This window comes from Colossoma macropomum, unplaced genomic scaffold, assembly GCF_904425465.1.
Source record: "Colossoma macropomum unplaced genomic scaffold, Colossoma_macropomum, whole genome shotgun sequence".
NCBI classification, from domain to species: domain Eukaryota; kingdom Metazoa; phylum Chordata; class Actinopteri; order Characiformes; family Serrasalmidae; genus Colossoma; species Colossoma macropomum.
Window position 1 is genome coordinate 14,561,805 of NW_023494804.1, and position 17,139 is coordinate 14,578,943.

General features: G+C 39.8%; 2 protein-coding genes across 4 annotated transcripts; one reads left to right on the forward strand and one right to left on the reverse strand.

Annotated features, from left to right (window-relative positions):
• Window positions 1–445: 445 nt before the first annotated feature.
• Window positions 446–5,895, reverse strand: casp17 (caspase 17, apoptosis-related cysteine peptidase). Its single transcript, XM_036595636.1, has 4 exons — window positions 5,703–5,895; window positions 3,365–3,528; window positions 2,715–2,844; window positions 446–1,794 (listed from the first exon to the last, which is right to left on the reverse strand). The coding sequence occupies exons 1-4, from the start codon at window positions 5,893–5,895 to the stop codon at window positions 1,490–1,492; spliced, it is 792 nt and encodes a 263-aa protein (XP_036451529.1). The 3' UTR covers window positions 446–1,489.
• A 3,494-nt stretch (window positions 5,896–9,389) lies between these two features.
• dusp11 (dual specificity phosphatase 11 (RNA/RNP complex 1-interacting)) lies at window positions 9,390–16,323 on the forward strand. Of its 3 annotated transcripts, none has more exons than XM_036595078.1 (11): window positions 9,390–9,635; window positions 9,766–9,826; window positions 9,992–10,041; window positions 10,124–10,199; window positions 10,487–10,618; window positions 11,703–11,826; window positions 13,684–13,744; window positions 13,825–13,871; window positions 13,959–14,034; window positions 14,314–14,456; window positions 15,553–16,323. In XM_036595078.1, exons 3-10 carry the CDS (start codon window positions 10,013–10,015, stop codon window positions 14,453–14,455), a joined length of 687 nt encoding a protein of 228 aa, XP_036450971.1. In that variant the 5' UTR covers window positions 9,390–9,635; window positions 9,766–9,826; window positions 9,992–10,012; the 3' UTR covers window position 14,456; window positions 15,553–16,323. The 3 variants fall into 3 exon arrangements, with proteins under 3 accessions (XP_036450971.1, XP_036450974.1, XP_036450973.1); XM_036595080.1 differs by having other exon boundaries at window positions 9,402–9,418; XM_036595081.1 differs by lacking the exon at window positions 9,766–9,826 and having other exon boundaries at window positions 9,390–9,418.
• The last annotated feature ends 816 nt before the right edge of the window (window positions 16,324–17,139 follow it).

The following is a 17,139-nucleotide window of genomic DNA, read 5'->3' on the forward strand; positions in this document are numbered from 1 at the left end:
TAGTAAATTATGTAATAGTATGTTATACGGTATTGTGCTACATTATTTCCACATTAACTGTATTATACCAACTATTGGATTTTCATGTTGGAATTCTTGTGTAGAGGTTTGATTACAACATGGAAACATCCTGTTACACCCGAAGTTACACCCTGCACACACACACACACACAGGCACACACACACACAGACACAGTCATTTCAGCTGATTACAGGTGTGTGTGTGTGTGTGTGTGTTTCAACCAGACGTGACTATTTACACAGTGCTCATTTGGGAAGTTACACACTGAACTTACACTCTGTACACACTGTTCTGCTTCCTGAGTGTCTCTCACACACACGCGCACACCCAGTTCAGTTTCAGTTCATCTCTGAATCTGCAGTTCAGCTCTAGCGGAACTAATCAGTCAATTATTAAACAGTAATAAAGCAATAATGACTCAGCTGACACTGTAATATATTTATTATGTCATACTCCTCATTGCACTCCACACACTCCTATTTTACACTTTACACAATTAACTGTCTACCTTACATTCCTAATTTTTTTAGCCCTTTAATTTATGGTGTATTTCCATACAAACCATTAAATATGTAAAATAAATATTAATTAAAAAAAACAAACATTTGCACTTTCCTCGGGTTGTAATGTTGTCAGTGTGTAGCATTTAGTTTGTATGAAAGGTTAAACAAAAATTTAGAAGAATACATCCCCAAAAGACAACAGTCATAAAGAAAACATAAACAAAAACTCAGCAAACATAAAGACAGAAAAGAAGTCCTTAAAAAAAAACCATCCGTCTGCAGAGATTCAGGTCAAAGTTGTTCCTCTAATATACATCAGATAACTGATTAAATTCCATTAATTCCACACTGTGACGTCTGAGAAGTAGTCAAACCCTGCCTGCTGAAATCTGAGAGGAAGAAACAGACCGAGACGATAAAAATCTTTTTTCTGCACGCAATACTATCACCCCATCCTAAAAGTCTCGTCCTTTATCCCCAAACTCTGTCTCCTCCTGTGTCTTATTTCCTGCAAAGTTCTGTCCCTTCATTCCTTCATTCCTTCGTTTCTCTCTGTAAGATTTATCTGTTATATAACATGAACTGAACGTGTCCGCATTAGGAAGTAACAAAAAGTGAAATTCACACAAAAATCCCAAAGCATTCCCTAAACCTGCTCATTTCCCTCTGACTCATGTAGAGAAACATTGTGTTATTCTGCTCATTATCTCATATGGAACAATAACTATATGAGTGTAACATAAATGTACGCTTATTATTGACCACCTCAGGTTGTGCGCCATGTGTAAATATTCACTGTCATTCAAGTTCACATCTGTAAACTCATTATGTCGTTCAAGTCTTAAACTCTGCATATTTTACAGTAAGTGTGTGATTCATACAGCTCTGTTACCACTGCTGTATGAATCCACTGCCTGCAGTGTTCTGGCTGTAAGACCTTTAGAGTTTTGTGGGTTGTGTAGGATCAGCTGATGGAGTTTTTGCGGATTGTATAAGGATGATCCAGGAGCTCTGTGGCCGACAGTCGAAAGCTCCTGTTCTTCCCACAGTCTATAAAGGGGTAAAAGTCTGTGGTTAGGCGGCTGATGATGCAGGGCATTTCCTTTCTGCCCTGCAGCTCTCCACCCCGGGCACTGAAATGGTGGGCAATGTGGTGGCTAATTTGGGTCAGCAGGCGGGTCACCTCCAGCTCTGCCCCACCATCTTCCAGTAACTTACAGAATGTCTGCAGGAAGATGGATCCCATCCGGTTCATGAAGGCGCCGTAGCCTAAAAAATACATATACACATGTTGAGCTAAAAGGCTTTTAATGGGACAAAACAATTCACTCCAAACACCTCAGTTAAGTTCACTGTTGGTCCACAATAAAATAGGACCAAGAGAAGACTAACTAACATAGTTAAAAGGACAGCAAGTTGCCTGACCAAGAGTAAAGTAAGACCCCAGATCAAGAACGAAGTACCTCCCTCGATCAAGAGTAAAGTTCCCCATTTAAGGGTAAAGAAAGTCCCCTGGGTCAAGAATAAAGTAAATCCTGTGTTTGAAGGTAAAGTAAGTCCCCTTATCAAGAGTAAAGTAAGCTACCTGATCACGAGTAAAGTACCTTCCATGACCAAGAGTAAAGTAAGTCACCTGATCAGCAGTAAAGTCAGAGCCCTGATCCAGAGTAAAGCAAGTCCACTGATCAAGAGTAAAGTAAGACCCATTGTCAAGAGTAAAGTAAGTCCCCTAATCAAGTAATTCCCCTGGACAAGATTAAAGCAAGTCCTCTGGTGAAGTGCAAAGTATGACCCCTGGTTAAGAGTAAAGCACATCCCCAGTCAAAAGTAAAGTAAGTCCCCTGATTATGAATCCAGTAATTGTCCAAACCAATAGTTAGCCAATCAAATGTCACACATTGCACTTCACAATTCCCCTGAGAAAGCTATTCCTGCTCCAGTACAGATGTATATGTTATGGTTTGTAGGAAAAGGATTGTGAAGCAGTGAAGCTTTTCCTCTCATATTTATTACATAGTATAAGACCATACAGTGACCAGTGTTTGGCTGTGTGACTGCATGCATGACCATGTGGACGGTTAATGCTTTATATGTATTTATGTTTTATTGTGCTTGTTTGTGTAATAGCTCAAGACAAATTTCCACAATACACAAAAAAGTGTATTAAATAAAAAGATTTAATTTGTTACCTGGAGCTGTAGCGTACATGACCACAGTGTTGGGCGGGACAGAGGCGCACTCAGACATTCCACTGTCTTCACAGCCTACAGAGTCTGTCTCGATCTCAACCCCATCATCCAGTAGGTGTCCCCGACACGCCTACACAAACACAATAATTACACACTGCCATCTGAACATTCATTCACATGTCGCGTTTCTGCTCCGAGATGACATTCTCTTAGACATCTGCCCTTCAGTTCATTCTCTGAATTCTCAGCTCTGACTTTCAGGACTTTATTGGCTCAAGCCAGAGCTGTAATCTCACAGCAATTCGAGTACAGTTCTTTAAGAAATGATTCCACGAATCGCGATTTCTTAAATTCCATCAAGATTTTAATTTGATTCACTTACAATTCAGAATTATCTTTGAACAAACCCTGAACACAAAAATATTACTCAAGGAACAATTTACACAGTTGTGGAATAAAGATTATTGAATTTTTACATTTGAAAATTGGCTGCTTATTTATAATTAGAAGCCAAGAAGTTCATTAGAGGGACCCCCCAGGACCCCCTGCTTTTGACACCATTTCTATCATCATTAATCGATAGCCAAATTGATGCAGTCGAATTCCCACCTTCATATGGACGTAACTCCTGTTCTAGTATCTGAACTCACCTGGATGAGGAACAGTTTGTTTTTTGCTGCCATCGTAGGGCCTCCAAAGTAGCTGTAGATTTTGGAGAGCTGGACCGGACGCCCGTCTGCTCCGAACACCAAACCTTCTTCACCGTGGCTGGAGATCACTCCCACAAAACAGCCGTCCACTGCCTGCTCGCTCTCTGCACAGGAGGAACACACATTCACTCAGTGATGGACATACTTACAGAAACCCTGAGGTTAGCAGCACCGCTGCTGGCTGAAGGTTCGCTCCACAGCAGCAGGGCATCACTGATTTCTCATAAATGAGCAGCTGGAGGTCGTTTATGCAGGTTCAGGACATTCCCGCTGCTCATAGTTTCAGTGAGCATTACCTAATCAGCTGAACCCATGTACTCACGTCTAACTGCATTAATCATGTCTGCTTGGACGGATTGTGAGTCACAGAGCTGCCACTTCACCTCACATCAGCCCTGTTAGGACATCCACCCTGTTACAGCATGCACAACGTTCAGACTTACACGGTCACATGGAGTTTAACACACTCCCTGGCCACTTTATTAGAAACACACACCTTGTGCTTCCACTAACTTGCCACTTTATTATGGCTTTTAAAGCTGCACTTTCAGCACAGCAGTGGTACTGTATTCAGTGGAGAGCAGCTCTGAGGTCAGAAATTGGTCATTAATGGAGGACTAGAAGATGACCAACATCAGCAGTTCACTGTTCCATCACACTGACACACTGATACGCTCATCTGCTGCTGTTATTAATGGAGCTGTAAAGCTGCTCCTTGAACAAACACGGACTTCAGCTCCCGTAAACAACGTCATAAAAACGTTACTCAACTCCTCAAACCTCATTATAGTTCAGAGTTAACGTTTGAGCTGATTTCTTTCAGTTCAGTTTCGTTTGTGTTCAGAGCTGTTTGTTGATTTTATATTTTATTTATAGTAAAGTATATTCTCAGGTAGGTGGTTTACTTTCTGCTTTTTATGTTGAGTTCTTTCAGAAATGTGTGAGTGAAGAACCGAGTCTCACTGTCACAGAATGCCCTGTAATACAGAACTGTAATAATTCTATAATCAAACTCTAATAAATCACAGATCTCTGTCTGCACATACAGGTCAATATACAGTGATGTGCAAAAGTCCCCTGAGCTTTATCTGGACTGTGTGTTTTATCAGTGAGAACTCTGTACAACATGAGAATAAACATAAATACAGTAAAAATACTGTATAACATCAGAATAATCACAAATAAACATAAACACAGCAGTCAGAATTTGCTGTTTGTCAGTAAAGTTATGAATATGTAAGTTAAAGAAACACAGGTTTGGTTCATGACTTCACCGTAAAAAAAATATTTTCCCTGTCAGTTCTGTGAAATTTAATGACAAACAAATGATCATCTTTGTTTCATAGACAGTCATGTTTATTTTAATGGTTGTTGACTTATTTACATTAAAATAGAATTACAGTAAATGCACAGCGTTCAAAAAAAAAAAGTTTTACTGTTAACTGTTTTTTGCTTTTTGTTATTTTTTTTGTTTGTGTCTGTTTTTACTTCACAAATCTTGTAAGATTAAACTAATCTAGCTATACATTTGTTAACTTATTATTTGAAGTTCAATTAACTCAAAATTTTGAGTTACACATAAAAATGAGTCATTTGTAAAACTAAGCAGACTTTACTTGTAAAATTTATTTTGTATGTACAACAAATTAAGTATTTGTTTTAGAGACTGCACCATAAAAATGCACTTTAATTTTTTAGGGAGAAAAAAGGGTAATTTTTACAGTGCAGTCTCGCTTTATCTACATAATAATCTAGGGCAAAAAAAATTTTTGTAAGTAAATCCAACACATAGAGAATTTCAAACCCTTACTACTCATCAATAACTGATCATGTTCAGTCAGAGTGTATATGAGTTTGTGTGAGTTTATATGAGTTTGCGTGAGTTTGTGTGAGTTTATATGAGTTTGTGAGTTTGTGTGAGTGTATATGAGTTTGTGTGAGTTTATATGAGTTTTGGGAGTTTGTGTGAGTTTATATGAGTTTGTGTGAGTTTGTGTGAGTTTATATGAGTTTGTGTGAGTTTATATGAGTTTATATGAGTTTGCGTGAGTTTGTGTGAGTTTATATGAGTTTGTGAGTTTGTGTGAGTGTATATGAGTTTGTGTGAGTTTATATGAGTTTGTGTGAGTTTGTGTGAGTTTATATGAGTTTTGGGAGTTTGTGTGAGTTTATATGAGTTTGTGTGAGTTTGTGTGAGTTTATATGAGTTTGTGTGAGTTTGTGTGAGTTTGTGTGAGTTTGTGTGAGTTTGTGCGACCAACCGATGAATGAATGTTACCTGATTTAAACGCCTCGTGAATCTCCTCGGCATCGGGGTCGTTGAGGATGCGTGTGCTGAAGCCCCGTGAGCAGAGCGCTCGGTGCAGTTTCCACGTGTCTCGCGCAGTCCCCGGGCGCGCGCTCAACTCCACGTCTGGATAAAAGCTCGACACCGACACGATCAGCGCGCGACTCCCGCTAGAAGAACACATCTCAGACCGAAATCAACAATGAACAAATAATAAAGAAACGAAAGAGCGAATAAAGTCAGCGCGCGACCCTGTGTGCAGGTGTGTGCATAGGTATGTGCGGGGCGCGTGCTTTATAGCCGCGTGTTACACAAGAGCGCGAGCTGCTCCATACATGGGAACTTCCACTGGTGGGTGAAGGGTGAAGTGCCGGTGGGTTGGGGGGTTGGGAAATCATAAAACTCTTCATCTCTTACTTCATTTCCTCCTGCTGGACCTTTCATTCATCCACTTAATTCATTTATTAATATAATTCCTTCCTTTATTTAATCATTCATTCACTCTCTCTCTCCCTCTCTCTCTCTCTCTCTCTCTCTCTCTCCCTCTCTTTCTTTCTCTCTCTCTCTCTCTCTCTCTCTCTCTCCCTTTATTCTGTCTCTTTCTCTGCCTCTCTCTCGCTCTCTGCCTTTTTTCCTCTGTCTCTCTCTCCCTCTTTCTCTCTGTTTCTCTCCCGCTCTCTCTTTCTGTCTCTCATGATGTTTTTAAGCTGAGTGAGGATGTGAAGCCACCATTAACCTAAAGTAGCTGACCTGCAGTGGAGAATTTTATATGGTATTGTCTCAGTTAACACTTTTATTTCTGTTTTAAATCCTGAGATTTTACCACCGTGTCTATTTTGTCCTCAAAATAAACTATATTTGATGCTTTCATGCATTGTTTTAGGTTGTGTTCTCTATTTGATGTTTTGAAGAATGGTTTTACACTCCAGACTTTTATGCTTGGTTTTAAGTACGTCAAGAGAGAGAAGTCTAAGTGCCAACTGATTAACTTCACCCTTCGGCAAGTGAAAATGGCGATATATGTCAGTCGTAAAAACAAGGTGGCACATAGTACTGACTGCTATGCCACAAGGACTCTCTCTGGAGGCTTTTGAAGTAGTGTGATGCTGTGGTGAGGCGTTGTGCTCCATGTGCGAAGGTGAGCTCTGCTTTGCTCCTAAGTTCAGATGAGCCAAAACTGTATTTTTATGTATATCCTTTTGTTTTTACCTTTTTATAAAGTGTTATTGTATTTTTTAATGATATATTTTATTTCAGTATCATTTAAGATGACACAATGTGTCAAAAAAGAGCTGGTTCAATAAAGGACCATCAAAAGTCAAAAAAGTCTCTCTCTCTTTCTCTTTCTCACTCTCTCCAGGTGTCTTACTTTACTCTTTATCAGGGCACATACTTTACTCTTGATCTGGGGAGTTACTTTACTGTTGATCAGGGGACTTATTTTTCTCTTAATCAGGGCACTTACTTTATTCTTGGCCAAGGGTCTTATTTTACTCTTGACCAGGGGTCTTACTTTACTCTTGACCGAGGGGCTTACTTGACTCTTGACCAGGGGTTCTACTATACTCTTAATCAGGGGATTTACTTTACTCTTGACTAGGGGTTCTACTTTACTCTTAATCAGGGGAGTTACTTTACTCTTGACCTGGGGACTTATTTGACACTTGACCAGGGTCTTACTTTGCTCTTGACCAGGATCTTACTTTACTCTTGATCAGGGAACCTTCTTTACTCTTGACTGGGGAATTTAGTTGACTCTTGACCAGGGGTCTTAAATTACTCTTGATCAGGGGGCTTACTTTACTTTTGTCCAGGGGACTTATTTTACTCTTGACCAGGGGACTTATTTTACTCTTGACCAGGGGACTTACTTTACTCTTGACTAGGGAACGTATTTGACTCTTGACCAGGGGTCCTTTTTTACTCTTTATCAGGGGACTTACTTTACTCTTGATCAGGGTACTTACTTTACTCTTGATTAAAGACTTACTTTACTCTTGATTGGAAGACTTACTTTACTCTTGACCAGGTGTCATACTTTACTCTTGATCAGGGTACTTACTTTACTCTTGATCATGGAACTTACTTTACTCTTGATCAAGGGACTTACTTTACTTTTAACCAGGGGACTTATTTGACTCTTGATCAGGGAACTTATTTGACTCTTGATCAGGGGTCTTACTTTACTCTTTATCAGGAAACTTACTTTACACTTGACTTGGGGGCATATTTGACTTTTGACCTAGGATCTTACTTTACTTTTGCCTAGGGGACTTATTTGACTCTTGACCAGGCGTCTTACTTTATTCTTGATCAGGGGACTTTTTACCCTTGACCGGGGGACTTATTTGACTCTTTACCAGGGGTCTTATTTCACTCTTGATCAGGGGACTTACTTTACTCTTGATCAGGGGTCTTACTTTACTCTTGATCAGGGGACTTACTTTACTCTTAGTCAGGGGTCTTGTTCTCCTTTTAACTAAGTTAGTTAGTCTTCTCTTGGTCAGGTCCCTATTTTATTGTGGACCAACAGAGAACTTAACTGAGGTGTTTGGAGTGAATTGTTTTCTTCTATTAAAAGGCTTTTAGCTCAGCATGTGTGTATATATAGGCTCTGGGGATTTGTCTTTCATGCAGACATTCTGTTAGTTACTGAATGATGGTGTTTCGGAGTTGGAAGTAACCCGCCTGCTGACCCAAATTAGCCACCACATCACCCACCACTTTAACACCCGGGGTGGAGAGCAGCAGGGCAAAAAGGAAATGCCCTGCATCATCAGCCGCCTAACCACAGACTTTTACCCCTTTATAGACTGTGGGAAGAACAGGAGCTTTCGGACACGTACATGTTATATAACAGATAAATCTTACAGAGAGAAACGAAGGAATGAAGAAAGAAGAAATGAAGGGACAGAACTTTGCAGGAAATAAGACGCAGGAGGAAACAGAGTTTGGGGATAAAGGACGAGGCCTTTAGGATGGGGTGATTGTGTTACATGCAGAAAAGGGGTTTTTATCGTCTCATTTTGTTTCTTCCTCTCAGATTTCAGCAGGAAGAGTTTAAGTAGCTCAGACGTCACAGTGCGGAATTAATGGAATTTAATCAGTTATCTGATGTATATTAGAGGAACAAATTAGGCCTTAATTCCTGCAGGTTTTTAAGGGTGCCTTTTCTGTTTACATGTTTGCAATGTTGTGTTTATGTTTACTTTGTGACTGTTATTTTTTGGGATATATACTTCTAAATTTTTTAATAAGTTTTTGTACAAACTAAATGCTACACACTGACAACACTACAACCCGAGGAAAGTGCAAATATTTATGTTTTTATTATAATTTACGGTTATTTTACATATTTAATGGTTTGTATGGAAACAAATCATATATTAAAGGACACAAAAAAAAGGAACAGGCTGCTTGATGTATACAGTTATTTATGTAAAGTGTAAAATATAAATGTATAGAGTGCACTGAGGTGTAGATAGATATACATATACATATATATATATATATAAATATATATATATATATATATATATATATATACACACACACACACACACACACACACACACGCACACGTACGTGTGTGTGTGTGTGTGTGTGAGTGTGTGTTTATGTTTATGTCGGTGTCCGGCAGGTGGCGTTGTGTGCTGTTTCTGTACCCGGCGGCGTGACGTCACTGGACTCGTGGAGGTTCCGGCTGGGTGAGTTTAGTAGTTTTCATCATTCAGCGTTTCAACCGCTCTGATTAAATTATTACATTAATTATTAAGTTAAACGGCGCGCAAGTCTTTATGGCTTTTAGTCTGTGTGATTATAATCGCTGTTCGTGTGTGTTTGTAAAACTGTGTTAAAGGGCTGCAGCTCAGAATGAGGAGGTTTAGCGGTTAGCAAAACGGCTAACGGCTACCACAGCTGCAGGTCTGATACTGAGAGCGGAGACAGAAATATGTACAATTAATATCATTATTTCAGGAAAGTAAAGCAGCCTGAGGGGGATTCATAATGGTTTAAACATAATTCAGATTTCTTCTGACCCCCTAATTCACGGAGGGTGTTTTTCCACGAAGCTGAAGTTCCACCTTAAAAGGCACAGGAATTACGTTCTGAAGGTAGGGAGAACAGAATGCAGCTGCGGCGCCTTTTAAGGTGGAACGGATAATTGTAATTAAAAAGCTTCGCCTGTCTTTAAAGAAACTGAGTTTGTCTTGTCGGAGTTTAAGTTTCTGTTTGTTTGTTTGTCTGTCTGTCTGTTTGTTTATTTGTTTGATTGACAGCTGCAGCTGTGGGCTGTGATTATGCCTTCACATAAGAAAATTCCGGACAGGTGAGCAGTTGTAATGTGTAGTGCTGCATATTCAGTGATAATGATGTGTGTATGTAGTTTCAGAGCCCTGTGTGTGTTTTAGATGGACTGAATACAGTGCAGTGGGGAAGAGGATTCCTGGAACTCGCTTCATCGCCTTTAAAGTCCCTTTAAAACAGGTGCGAGTCATTCTGCACACGTTGGCAACACGCAGCCCCAAACATTTTGACGGCTGTAACAGGGCTGGTTGTGACGGGGCCGGCTGTAAAAGAAGATGTACAGCTTTGTTCTGATCATTTTGGACACTCGTAACATCTTCTCTTTTTACAGCTTTGTACTAAAATTTTGAAACGCCATCGTATTGTAATCATTTTTGCATTAGTCTGTAACCGTTTTACGTTTTCTGTTAAAACAGTGCTCCAAACGTCTATGTTCTGTCTTTCAGTCTGACCTATTTCTCTTTCAGTCTCTGAGAAACTGTCTGTGTCAGTCTGAGGCCTTTGGTCCATTCGATCTTCTGCACATGTTGGAGAAGCAGGGTCAGGAACTCGGACTCATCATTGACCTCACCTTCACCACCCGTTACTACAAACCACAGGTTAGCACACACCTGGGACCCCTCACACCTGGGTTCAGTCTGGGGGTCCAGGGCTTACTTGACTGCTCAGCACTTCTAAGGTCTTTGTAGAACCTCTCAAAGCTCTGGAGTACATTCAACACTCCCACAAAGGGATTAAAGGGGAATTCCACCAGTTTCTCAAAATTCCTCCATAATTGAGTGTGTGGGATGTAAACAGAGTGGTTTGGTGTGAAATTCTTCAGATTTCTTTACAGTGGTGGTGATAGGAACCAGGGGTCGCCATGACTACAACACAAATATAAACATTCTACCATCCAAAACCACCAGTGAACCTACACTTGTATTCTGAGTTTTATATGGAATGCTGATGATGGGAAAATAGTGGAACATATCAAATAATAAGTTTTCTTTGGGGACTATTTTGCCTCACAGCACCCTGCATGTATCCCTCCATGAATAGATTTTAAGTTCTCAAAACAATCATAAAACATTGTTTCAGTCATCAGGCAGTGAATTCATAACCATTTTATGTAATAACTTTCTGTGAGGGAGCTTTTAGAGGCGGACGTCTAGTTCCCATCACCACCACTGTGAACAACTGTGACTCGGCAAGTTTCGAACGGAGCGTTTGACACTAAACCACTCGGAATTATGCTGTTTACATCTTAACCATGTAATTATGCAGGGATTTTGAAAAATCAGTGGAGTTCCTTTTAAGCCTAGTCTGGTAAATCATAGAGAAATGAAAGTAAAAGTAAAGTGACTGAGCACACAGATATGGTAGAGTGGAGTTATTACTTATTGACTCATCCAGTCACACCAGTACTGACAGAACAGAACCTCAAAGCTCTCATTTTTTATTTATTTGACTTTTCAACACCGTTTGAAAACGGCAGCAGCTTTTTACACAGTATGAACGTTTCATCGTGAATTTGTCACACAGCTCCACTGCACAGAGTAAAATACAGTCTTTATGCAGCTGCTCTGTTTGGGGCTGATTTATCACAGAACCTGAATTTAGGGGCTCAGCCTGAGTTTATTTATTCAGGATTTGGTGTGATTAGTTTTTGTTTTTTTGTTTTTTTTGTGCTTGTTTATGCAGGACTTGCCGGACTCGTGGCACTATCTGAAGATTTTCACTGCGGGTCATGAAGTGCCGAGCGATGCCACCATTCTGAGCTTTAAGAAGGCTGTGAGAAGGTTTCTTTGTGACAATGAAAATAATGGTGAGTGTGTGCTGGTCTCAGTGTGGATCATCTGATCTAGAGAGTATTTTTACTCACAGAGGAACGTAGCGTGATGGATCTGTCAGCACAGTGTGAAAAATCACTCATCAAAATCACTGCCCTTAAGGCGGTCACTCAGGTCCACCCTGTTATGATAAGGCTGCCTGAAGCTGCAGCGCTGCCTCAGAAATGTGAAATATTTAAACTATAGTGTTCGTCAACAGGAACAGCTCAGAACGAAACACATACGCAGACACGTTCACTCTGCTGATCCTCCCTGATTAAGCACTTTTAAATCTACAGTTTTATCTCACTGATAATCTCAGAAAGGTAGAATATTTAGTCAGTCTTTTAAATGATGCCGCATGTTAATCCTTAGAGCTCCGAGACTTTCCTTGGCGAGTTTTTCTACCTTTATATTTAAACTCACAGTGGATTCATTTCAGACTTCCATGGAGTCTGTAGAGTCTAATATTGATTTACGAATTTACACTCTCATTGATACGATACAACACAGTTTTAATGACATAAATGAAAAAACACTGAAACGGAAGCTAGAGCTGGGCGATATGGCAAAAAATATTATATCGTGATATTTCAGGCAATTTTCACAATACACAATATGTCACAATATTTATTTTTTCAGACATCTCATCAGTTGTAATAGAGAAAAAAGAGCCAGTAAAGCTACATTTCAAAAACTATGAACACGGTAATTTTTTTAATGTAATATTTGGTACTAAATCCAGCTAAACAGAATGATGTTCTCTTTATAAGCATCCAGTTGGTCAGTGTCTACAAGCACTGATGATATACACAATATATTCAGGAAAGCATGCTCTGTTGTATTATTTGTAAGATCTCACGGAATTGGTAGCTGAGAAATCGTTCACTTTCTCTTAAAATCTCACGACGAACAATCAAGTTTTGTCCGTAATCTTAATAAAGCGTGTGCAGTTGTGTCGACTGAGCTGTAGTTATTCTGTATGTGTGTTATCCACCCTGAACTGTCTGCCTAAAGACAAATTTACACGAATGGATAAAAAAGTGTTCTTATGTTCTGTTTTACTCTGTACTGCATTAATAAACTAGCTGTAAATAAAATGGGCCACTATGTGCAGCTGCAGATGAGATTAAATTGCTGAAAATGTGAATTACCTCAAAAAAATCATTCATTAAAAAGAGGTTAATTTCAGGGGGATCTTAATTTTAAGGGAAAGTCAGAAAATTTGATGTTTTGTTTCATAAAGAATATTTATTTCAGTTTTGTATTCTGTTTGTAATAGGAATGCTTTTATCTGTTCATTTATTATTTATGTAATATAAATAATAATAAAGAGGAAATAATGTTCATTTATTATTTATTTTGGCAGTCCCTTTCTGTTTTTTTTAGTTTTAAAGTAATTTATCTTCATTTTTTGAATAATGTATTGTTACAGATATATAAAATTTTATATATATATATATATATATACACACACACACACACACACACACACACACACACACACACACACACACATAGTGTGTGTGTGTGTACATAAATGTGTGTGTATATACACACATAAATACACATATGTATATACACACACGCACCCTTAAAGTGAAGCAGCTGGATTATAATGTAATATCAAAGCATATAGTCACTGTTGTACTAATTGAAGTTCTGACACAATCTTTTGATACCATGTGAATGATAGTGAAATTTATTTTTAGACCATGGCATAACTATTAGACATAATCACAACATAGTTATGATAAATAAGAAAGTGAAGAGCATCTGCTGGCTGAGTGCGACTGACACAAACATACAGATTTATAAATTCCACTGCACACATTGTTTGTTTTTGTTTACAGATAAACTGATTGGGGTTCATTGCACTCACGGTTTGAACCGGACAGGCTACCTTGTGTGCAGGTAAGCTGTTGGACGGTTGAAGTTCAGCGCTGTTTGTTTTTAATTTAAGCTCTTTAATGACCCGTGTTTTTTAATCATAGGTATCTGATTGATGTGGACGGTGTTGATCCTCATGAGGCCATCGACTGTGAGTGAATGAGTTATTGAAATCTCTTTGGCAGCTTTGCTCTTTATTGAAGATGATAGGAGTTTTTTCTCTGCTCGACTGTTTCAGTGTTTAACAGGTCGCGGGGTCACGCTATAGAGAGACAAAATTACCTGGACGATCTAAATTCCGGCCCTAAGCGCAGGTAACATCACCCACCTTCGTTTACTAACACTGCAGATATTTGTTTGTTTATTGATTGAATTATTTACTTACTTAACAACACTAACATTCTGAATGCACGCTACAGCAGTTTAAACTCACACACTCAGCCTACAGCAGTTACAGATGCAGAGTATTGAGTGTTATTTATTTGGTTCTTCAATATGAAGATACAGTTCTAACGTGTCTAATGCTGTCAGTGACGTGGTCAGTGTGCAGCTCCTGATTTTAGTAAAATGAAAGCTCTTTTGATGTTCTACAGTAATGAGGGGATGGAAGAACCTGACCAGGAGCCGGTTCAGGGTGGGGCGATGCAGGGGTCTTCATCCAGACCAGAGAGACCAACCCCCCCCCCAACCCCCCCTACTTCAGCAGGAGAGGACCACCCCAACATAACCACATAATGTAGGTCGGCATCCACATCTGCTCAGGGTGAGGTCAGACAGGCAGAATGACTGACAGACAGAGAGAGAAGCAGGCAGACATACAGACAGGTGGGCAGGGACATAGACCGCCCATTTTTTTCCCTCGTGAACATCAGCTTTTGGTACTGGATAAAAGCTCCTCGTGGTTTCTCTGTTAGATCGATTTGAGCACCATAAACAACACAAACCACAGACATTTCCAGAGCTTGTGACAGCTTCCTGTGTAGAATATCACTTTCTGCCCTCCATCTGTTACCATTGCTTCTTCTGCCTTGATCGTGTGCCCACTGCTCACCAGCCTTCTGGACTTTTTTGACCACCATGGAGTTTCCTGCTGTATTATGCTGTGCAAACCTCACCTGCATGAACTGACCCTCCTGATGCTGCACAGACTTGAACTATTTAATCTTGTGTTATTGTTTGCTATCCGGTGTGGACCAGAGGAGGATGGATTCCCCTTTTGAGTTTTGGTTCCTCTCAAGGTTTCTTCCTCTTGCTTTTAGGGAGTTTTTTCATTGCCTGTGTCACCTTTGATACGTTCATGGGGGGTCAGACCCAGATTTTTCTGTAAAGCTGCTTTGCGATGACGCCTGTTGTAACAAGAGCTATATAAATAAACCTTTACTTGACATCTGCAGTTCGTGCCACAGCAACGCAGTGACATGATCTCATTTGCAAACAACCTACTGAGCAGGGTGGTGTGTGTTTTATCTCCCCCACCGTGAAACAGTAGACCCCCTTTTTTTCCTAGATGTTCCTCCTAAAGATGGTGGCGGTGCTCTCACCACAGAAAGACAGCAGCGAAGGCAAAGGCCGGACACAGTTTACGTCTCACAGCCACTGCATACGGTGATTAAACACAGGGATTACTTTTACAGACGAACGATTGTTGTGTCGTTTGCTTAGCATCAGTGAAACCATTGTAACCAGCAGTCAGCTGGTACTCAGAAGTGCCCACAGGTGATGAGTGACCGGCAGAAGGTGCAGAGTTGGAGCAGAGCCGGTCAGCACTGACAGGACTGTGCTGTATGTGTGTGAAAGTTTTTCTAACTGCTGTCTGTGTTTCTCCTCTTCAGGCCGTTTCAGCCGAGAGAAGCAAACCGGCACCTGAGGTTCGGACCAGACGGAGACCCCATGTTGCTGCCCCCACCTCCTGCCCCGTGGCCCCACAGACCAGTGGATCAGAGTTTCCGTCAGGGCCGTTACTGCGCCCCCACGCCGTACCCCACCTTCCTCCCCCGGTACAGCTTTGAGGAGCCTTGGAGGGGTGGAGCCCCGGCTTTCCCGCCAGGTGGGCAGGAATTGCCTCGGGAGCCCCGTAGGAAGTCACGGCACAGACACGGGAAGTCGCGGCACGGACGGACAAAATGAGATGACTTTCAGCAGCAGCAGCACTGTCACCTCCGTTCTCAGCTGTGAAAACGTAAACACTCTGTCTGACGGACTTTTATTGGTCATTTTAACCCAAAATTTACGATTTTACACTAAAAATAAAGATGCGCTGAGCAGCGCAGTGTGAGTCAGTCAAGAGGAAAACGCTGAGACACTTCATCACTCTGTTCTTCACTCAGTCTGTTTACCGTTGGCCCGTTAGAGCTGCAGCGAGTCGCTGCTGAATATTTATCTTCAGAAAGTCCGACGTTCCATGGATGGATTTTTATTCGTAACTGAATGTTAAACTGGTGTGATGCTTTTCTCCCCTCTGTCGCTGTGAAAGGGCCCGACTCGGGGAGCGGCTCTCCTTGCCTTTTCTTTCTGAAATGATCTTTCAGCTTTTTTGGGAAATGGAGATCCTGCTACATGGTGTTTATTCAGAGTGTGCAAATAAAGGACGTTCTGGTTGGTCAGATCACGACTTTTCCTGCTTATTTTGGCTCATTCATGACAAAATCAGGCAAACATTTTTATGAAAACTTCAATAAATCAGTGTGTGCTGTGAGAAGTAATTTTAGCAACACTAGTCTTCGAATCTTCCGTACTGAATTAGAATAAGAAGCTGGAGAATTCAGTCTTAATGATTAAAAATAAGATCTTTAGCCAAAGCAAGCTTCTACTAATAAAACATATATTAATGTTTAAATATGAACATATAAACTACATTTTAAGAAGTTTTTTTATACACTGTGTTAATCGTTAACTTTGGAGTGATAAATTTAAGCCTAAAAATACTCTTTACAAACTTTTTTTATGTTCACCATCGAATGTTGATGTCTTAAATGGCAGTGTATAATTTTAAATAATTTATTGAATAAAAGTTTCTCCTTTTTATTTGTTGTATAAATTACAATACCCTCTTTAATCCTGTATAGAATAAGAGCCAGACAGTTCCTCTTTATTTGTTTGAGGGCAGTTTTGTAATTTATAAATCATTTTTAGAATAAAAATATAAGTTGTATAAAAATATTATTTTTTATATTGTATAGAATAAAAGTTAGACCATTCCTTTTTAATTTGTTTTTCAAATTGCAAAACTATTTTTAAAAATATTTTATGGAATAAAAGTCAGGCAGTTCCTCTTTTTCATATGTGTTATAAACTACAAACACTATTTAATAATTTGTAGAATAAAAGTCAGTTCCTTTGCTTATTTTATACAAAAAAATTCTTAAACTTTTTTTATGACTTTGACACAGGAACAACAAGATGTCCTTTTATTTCGTTGC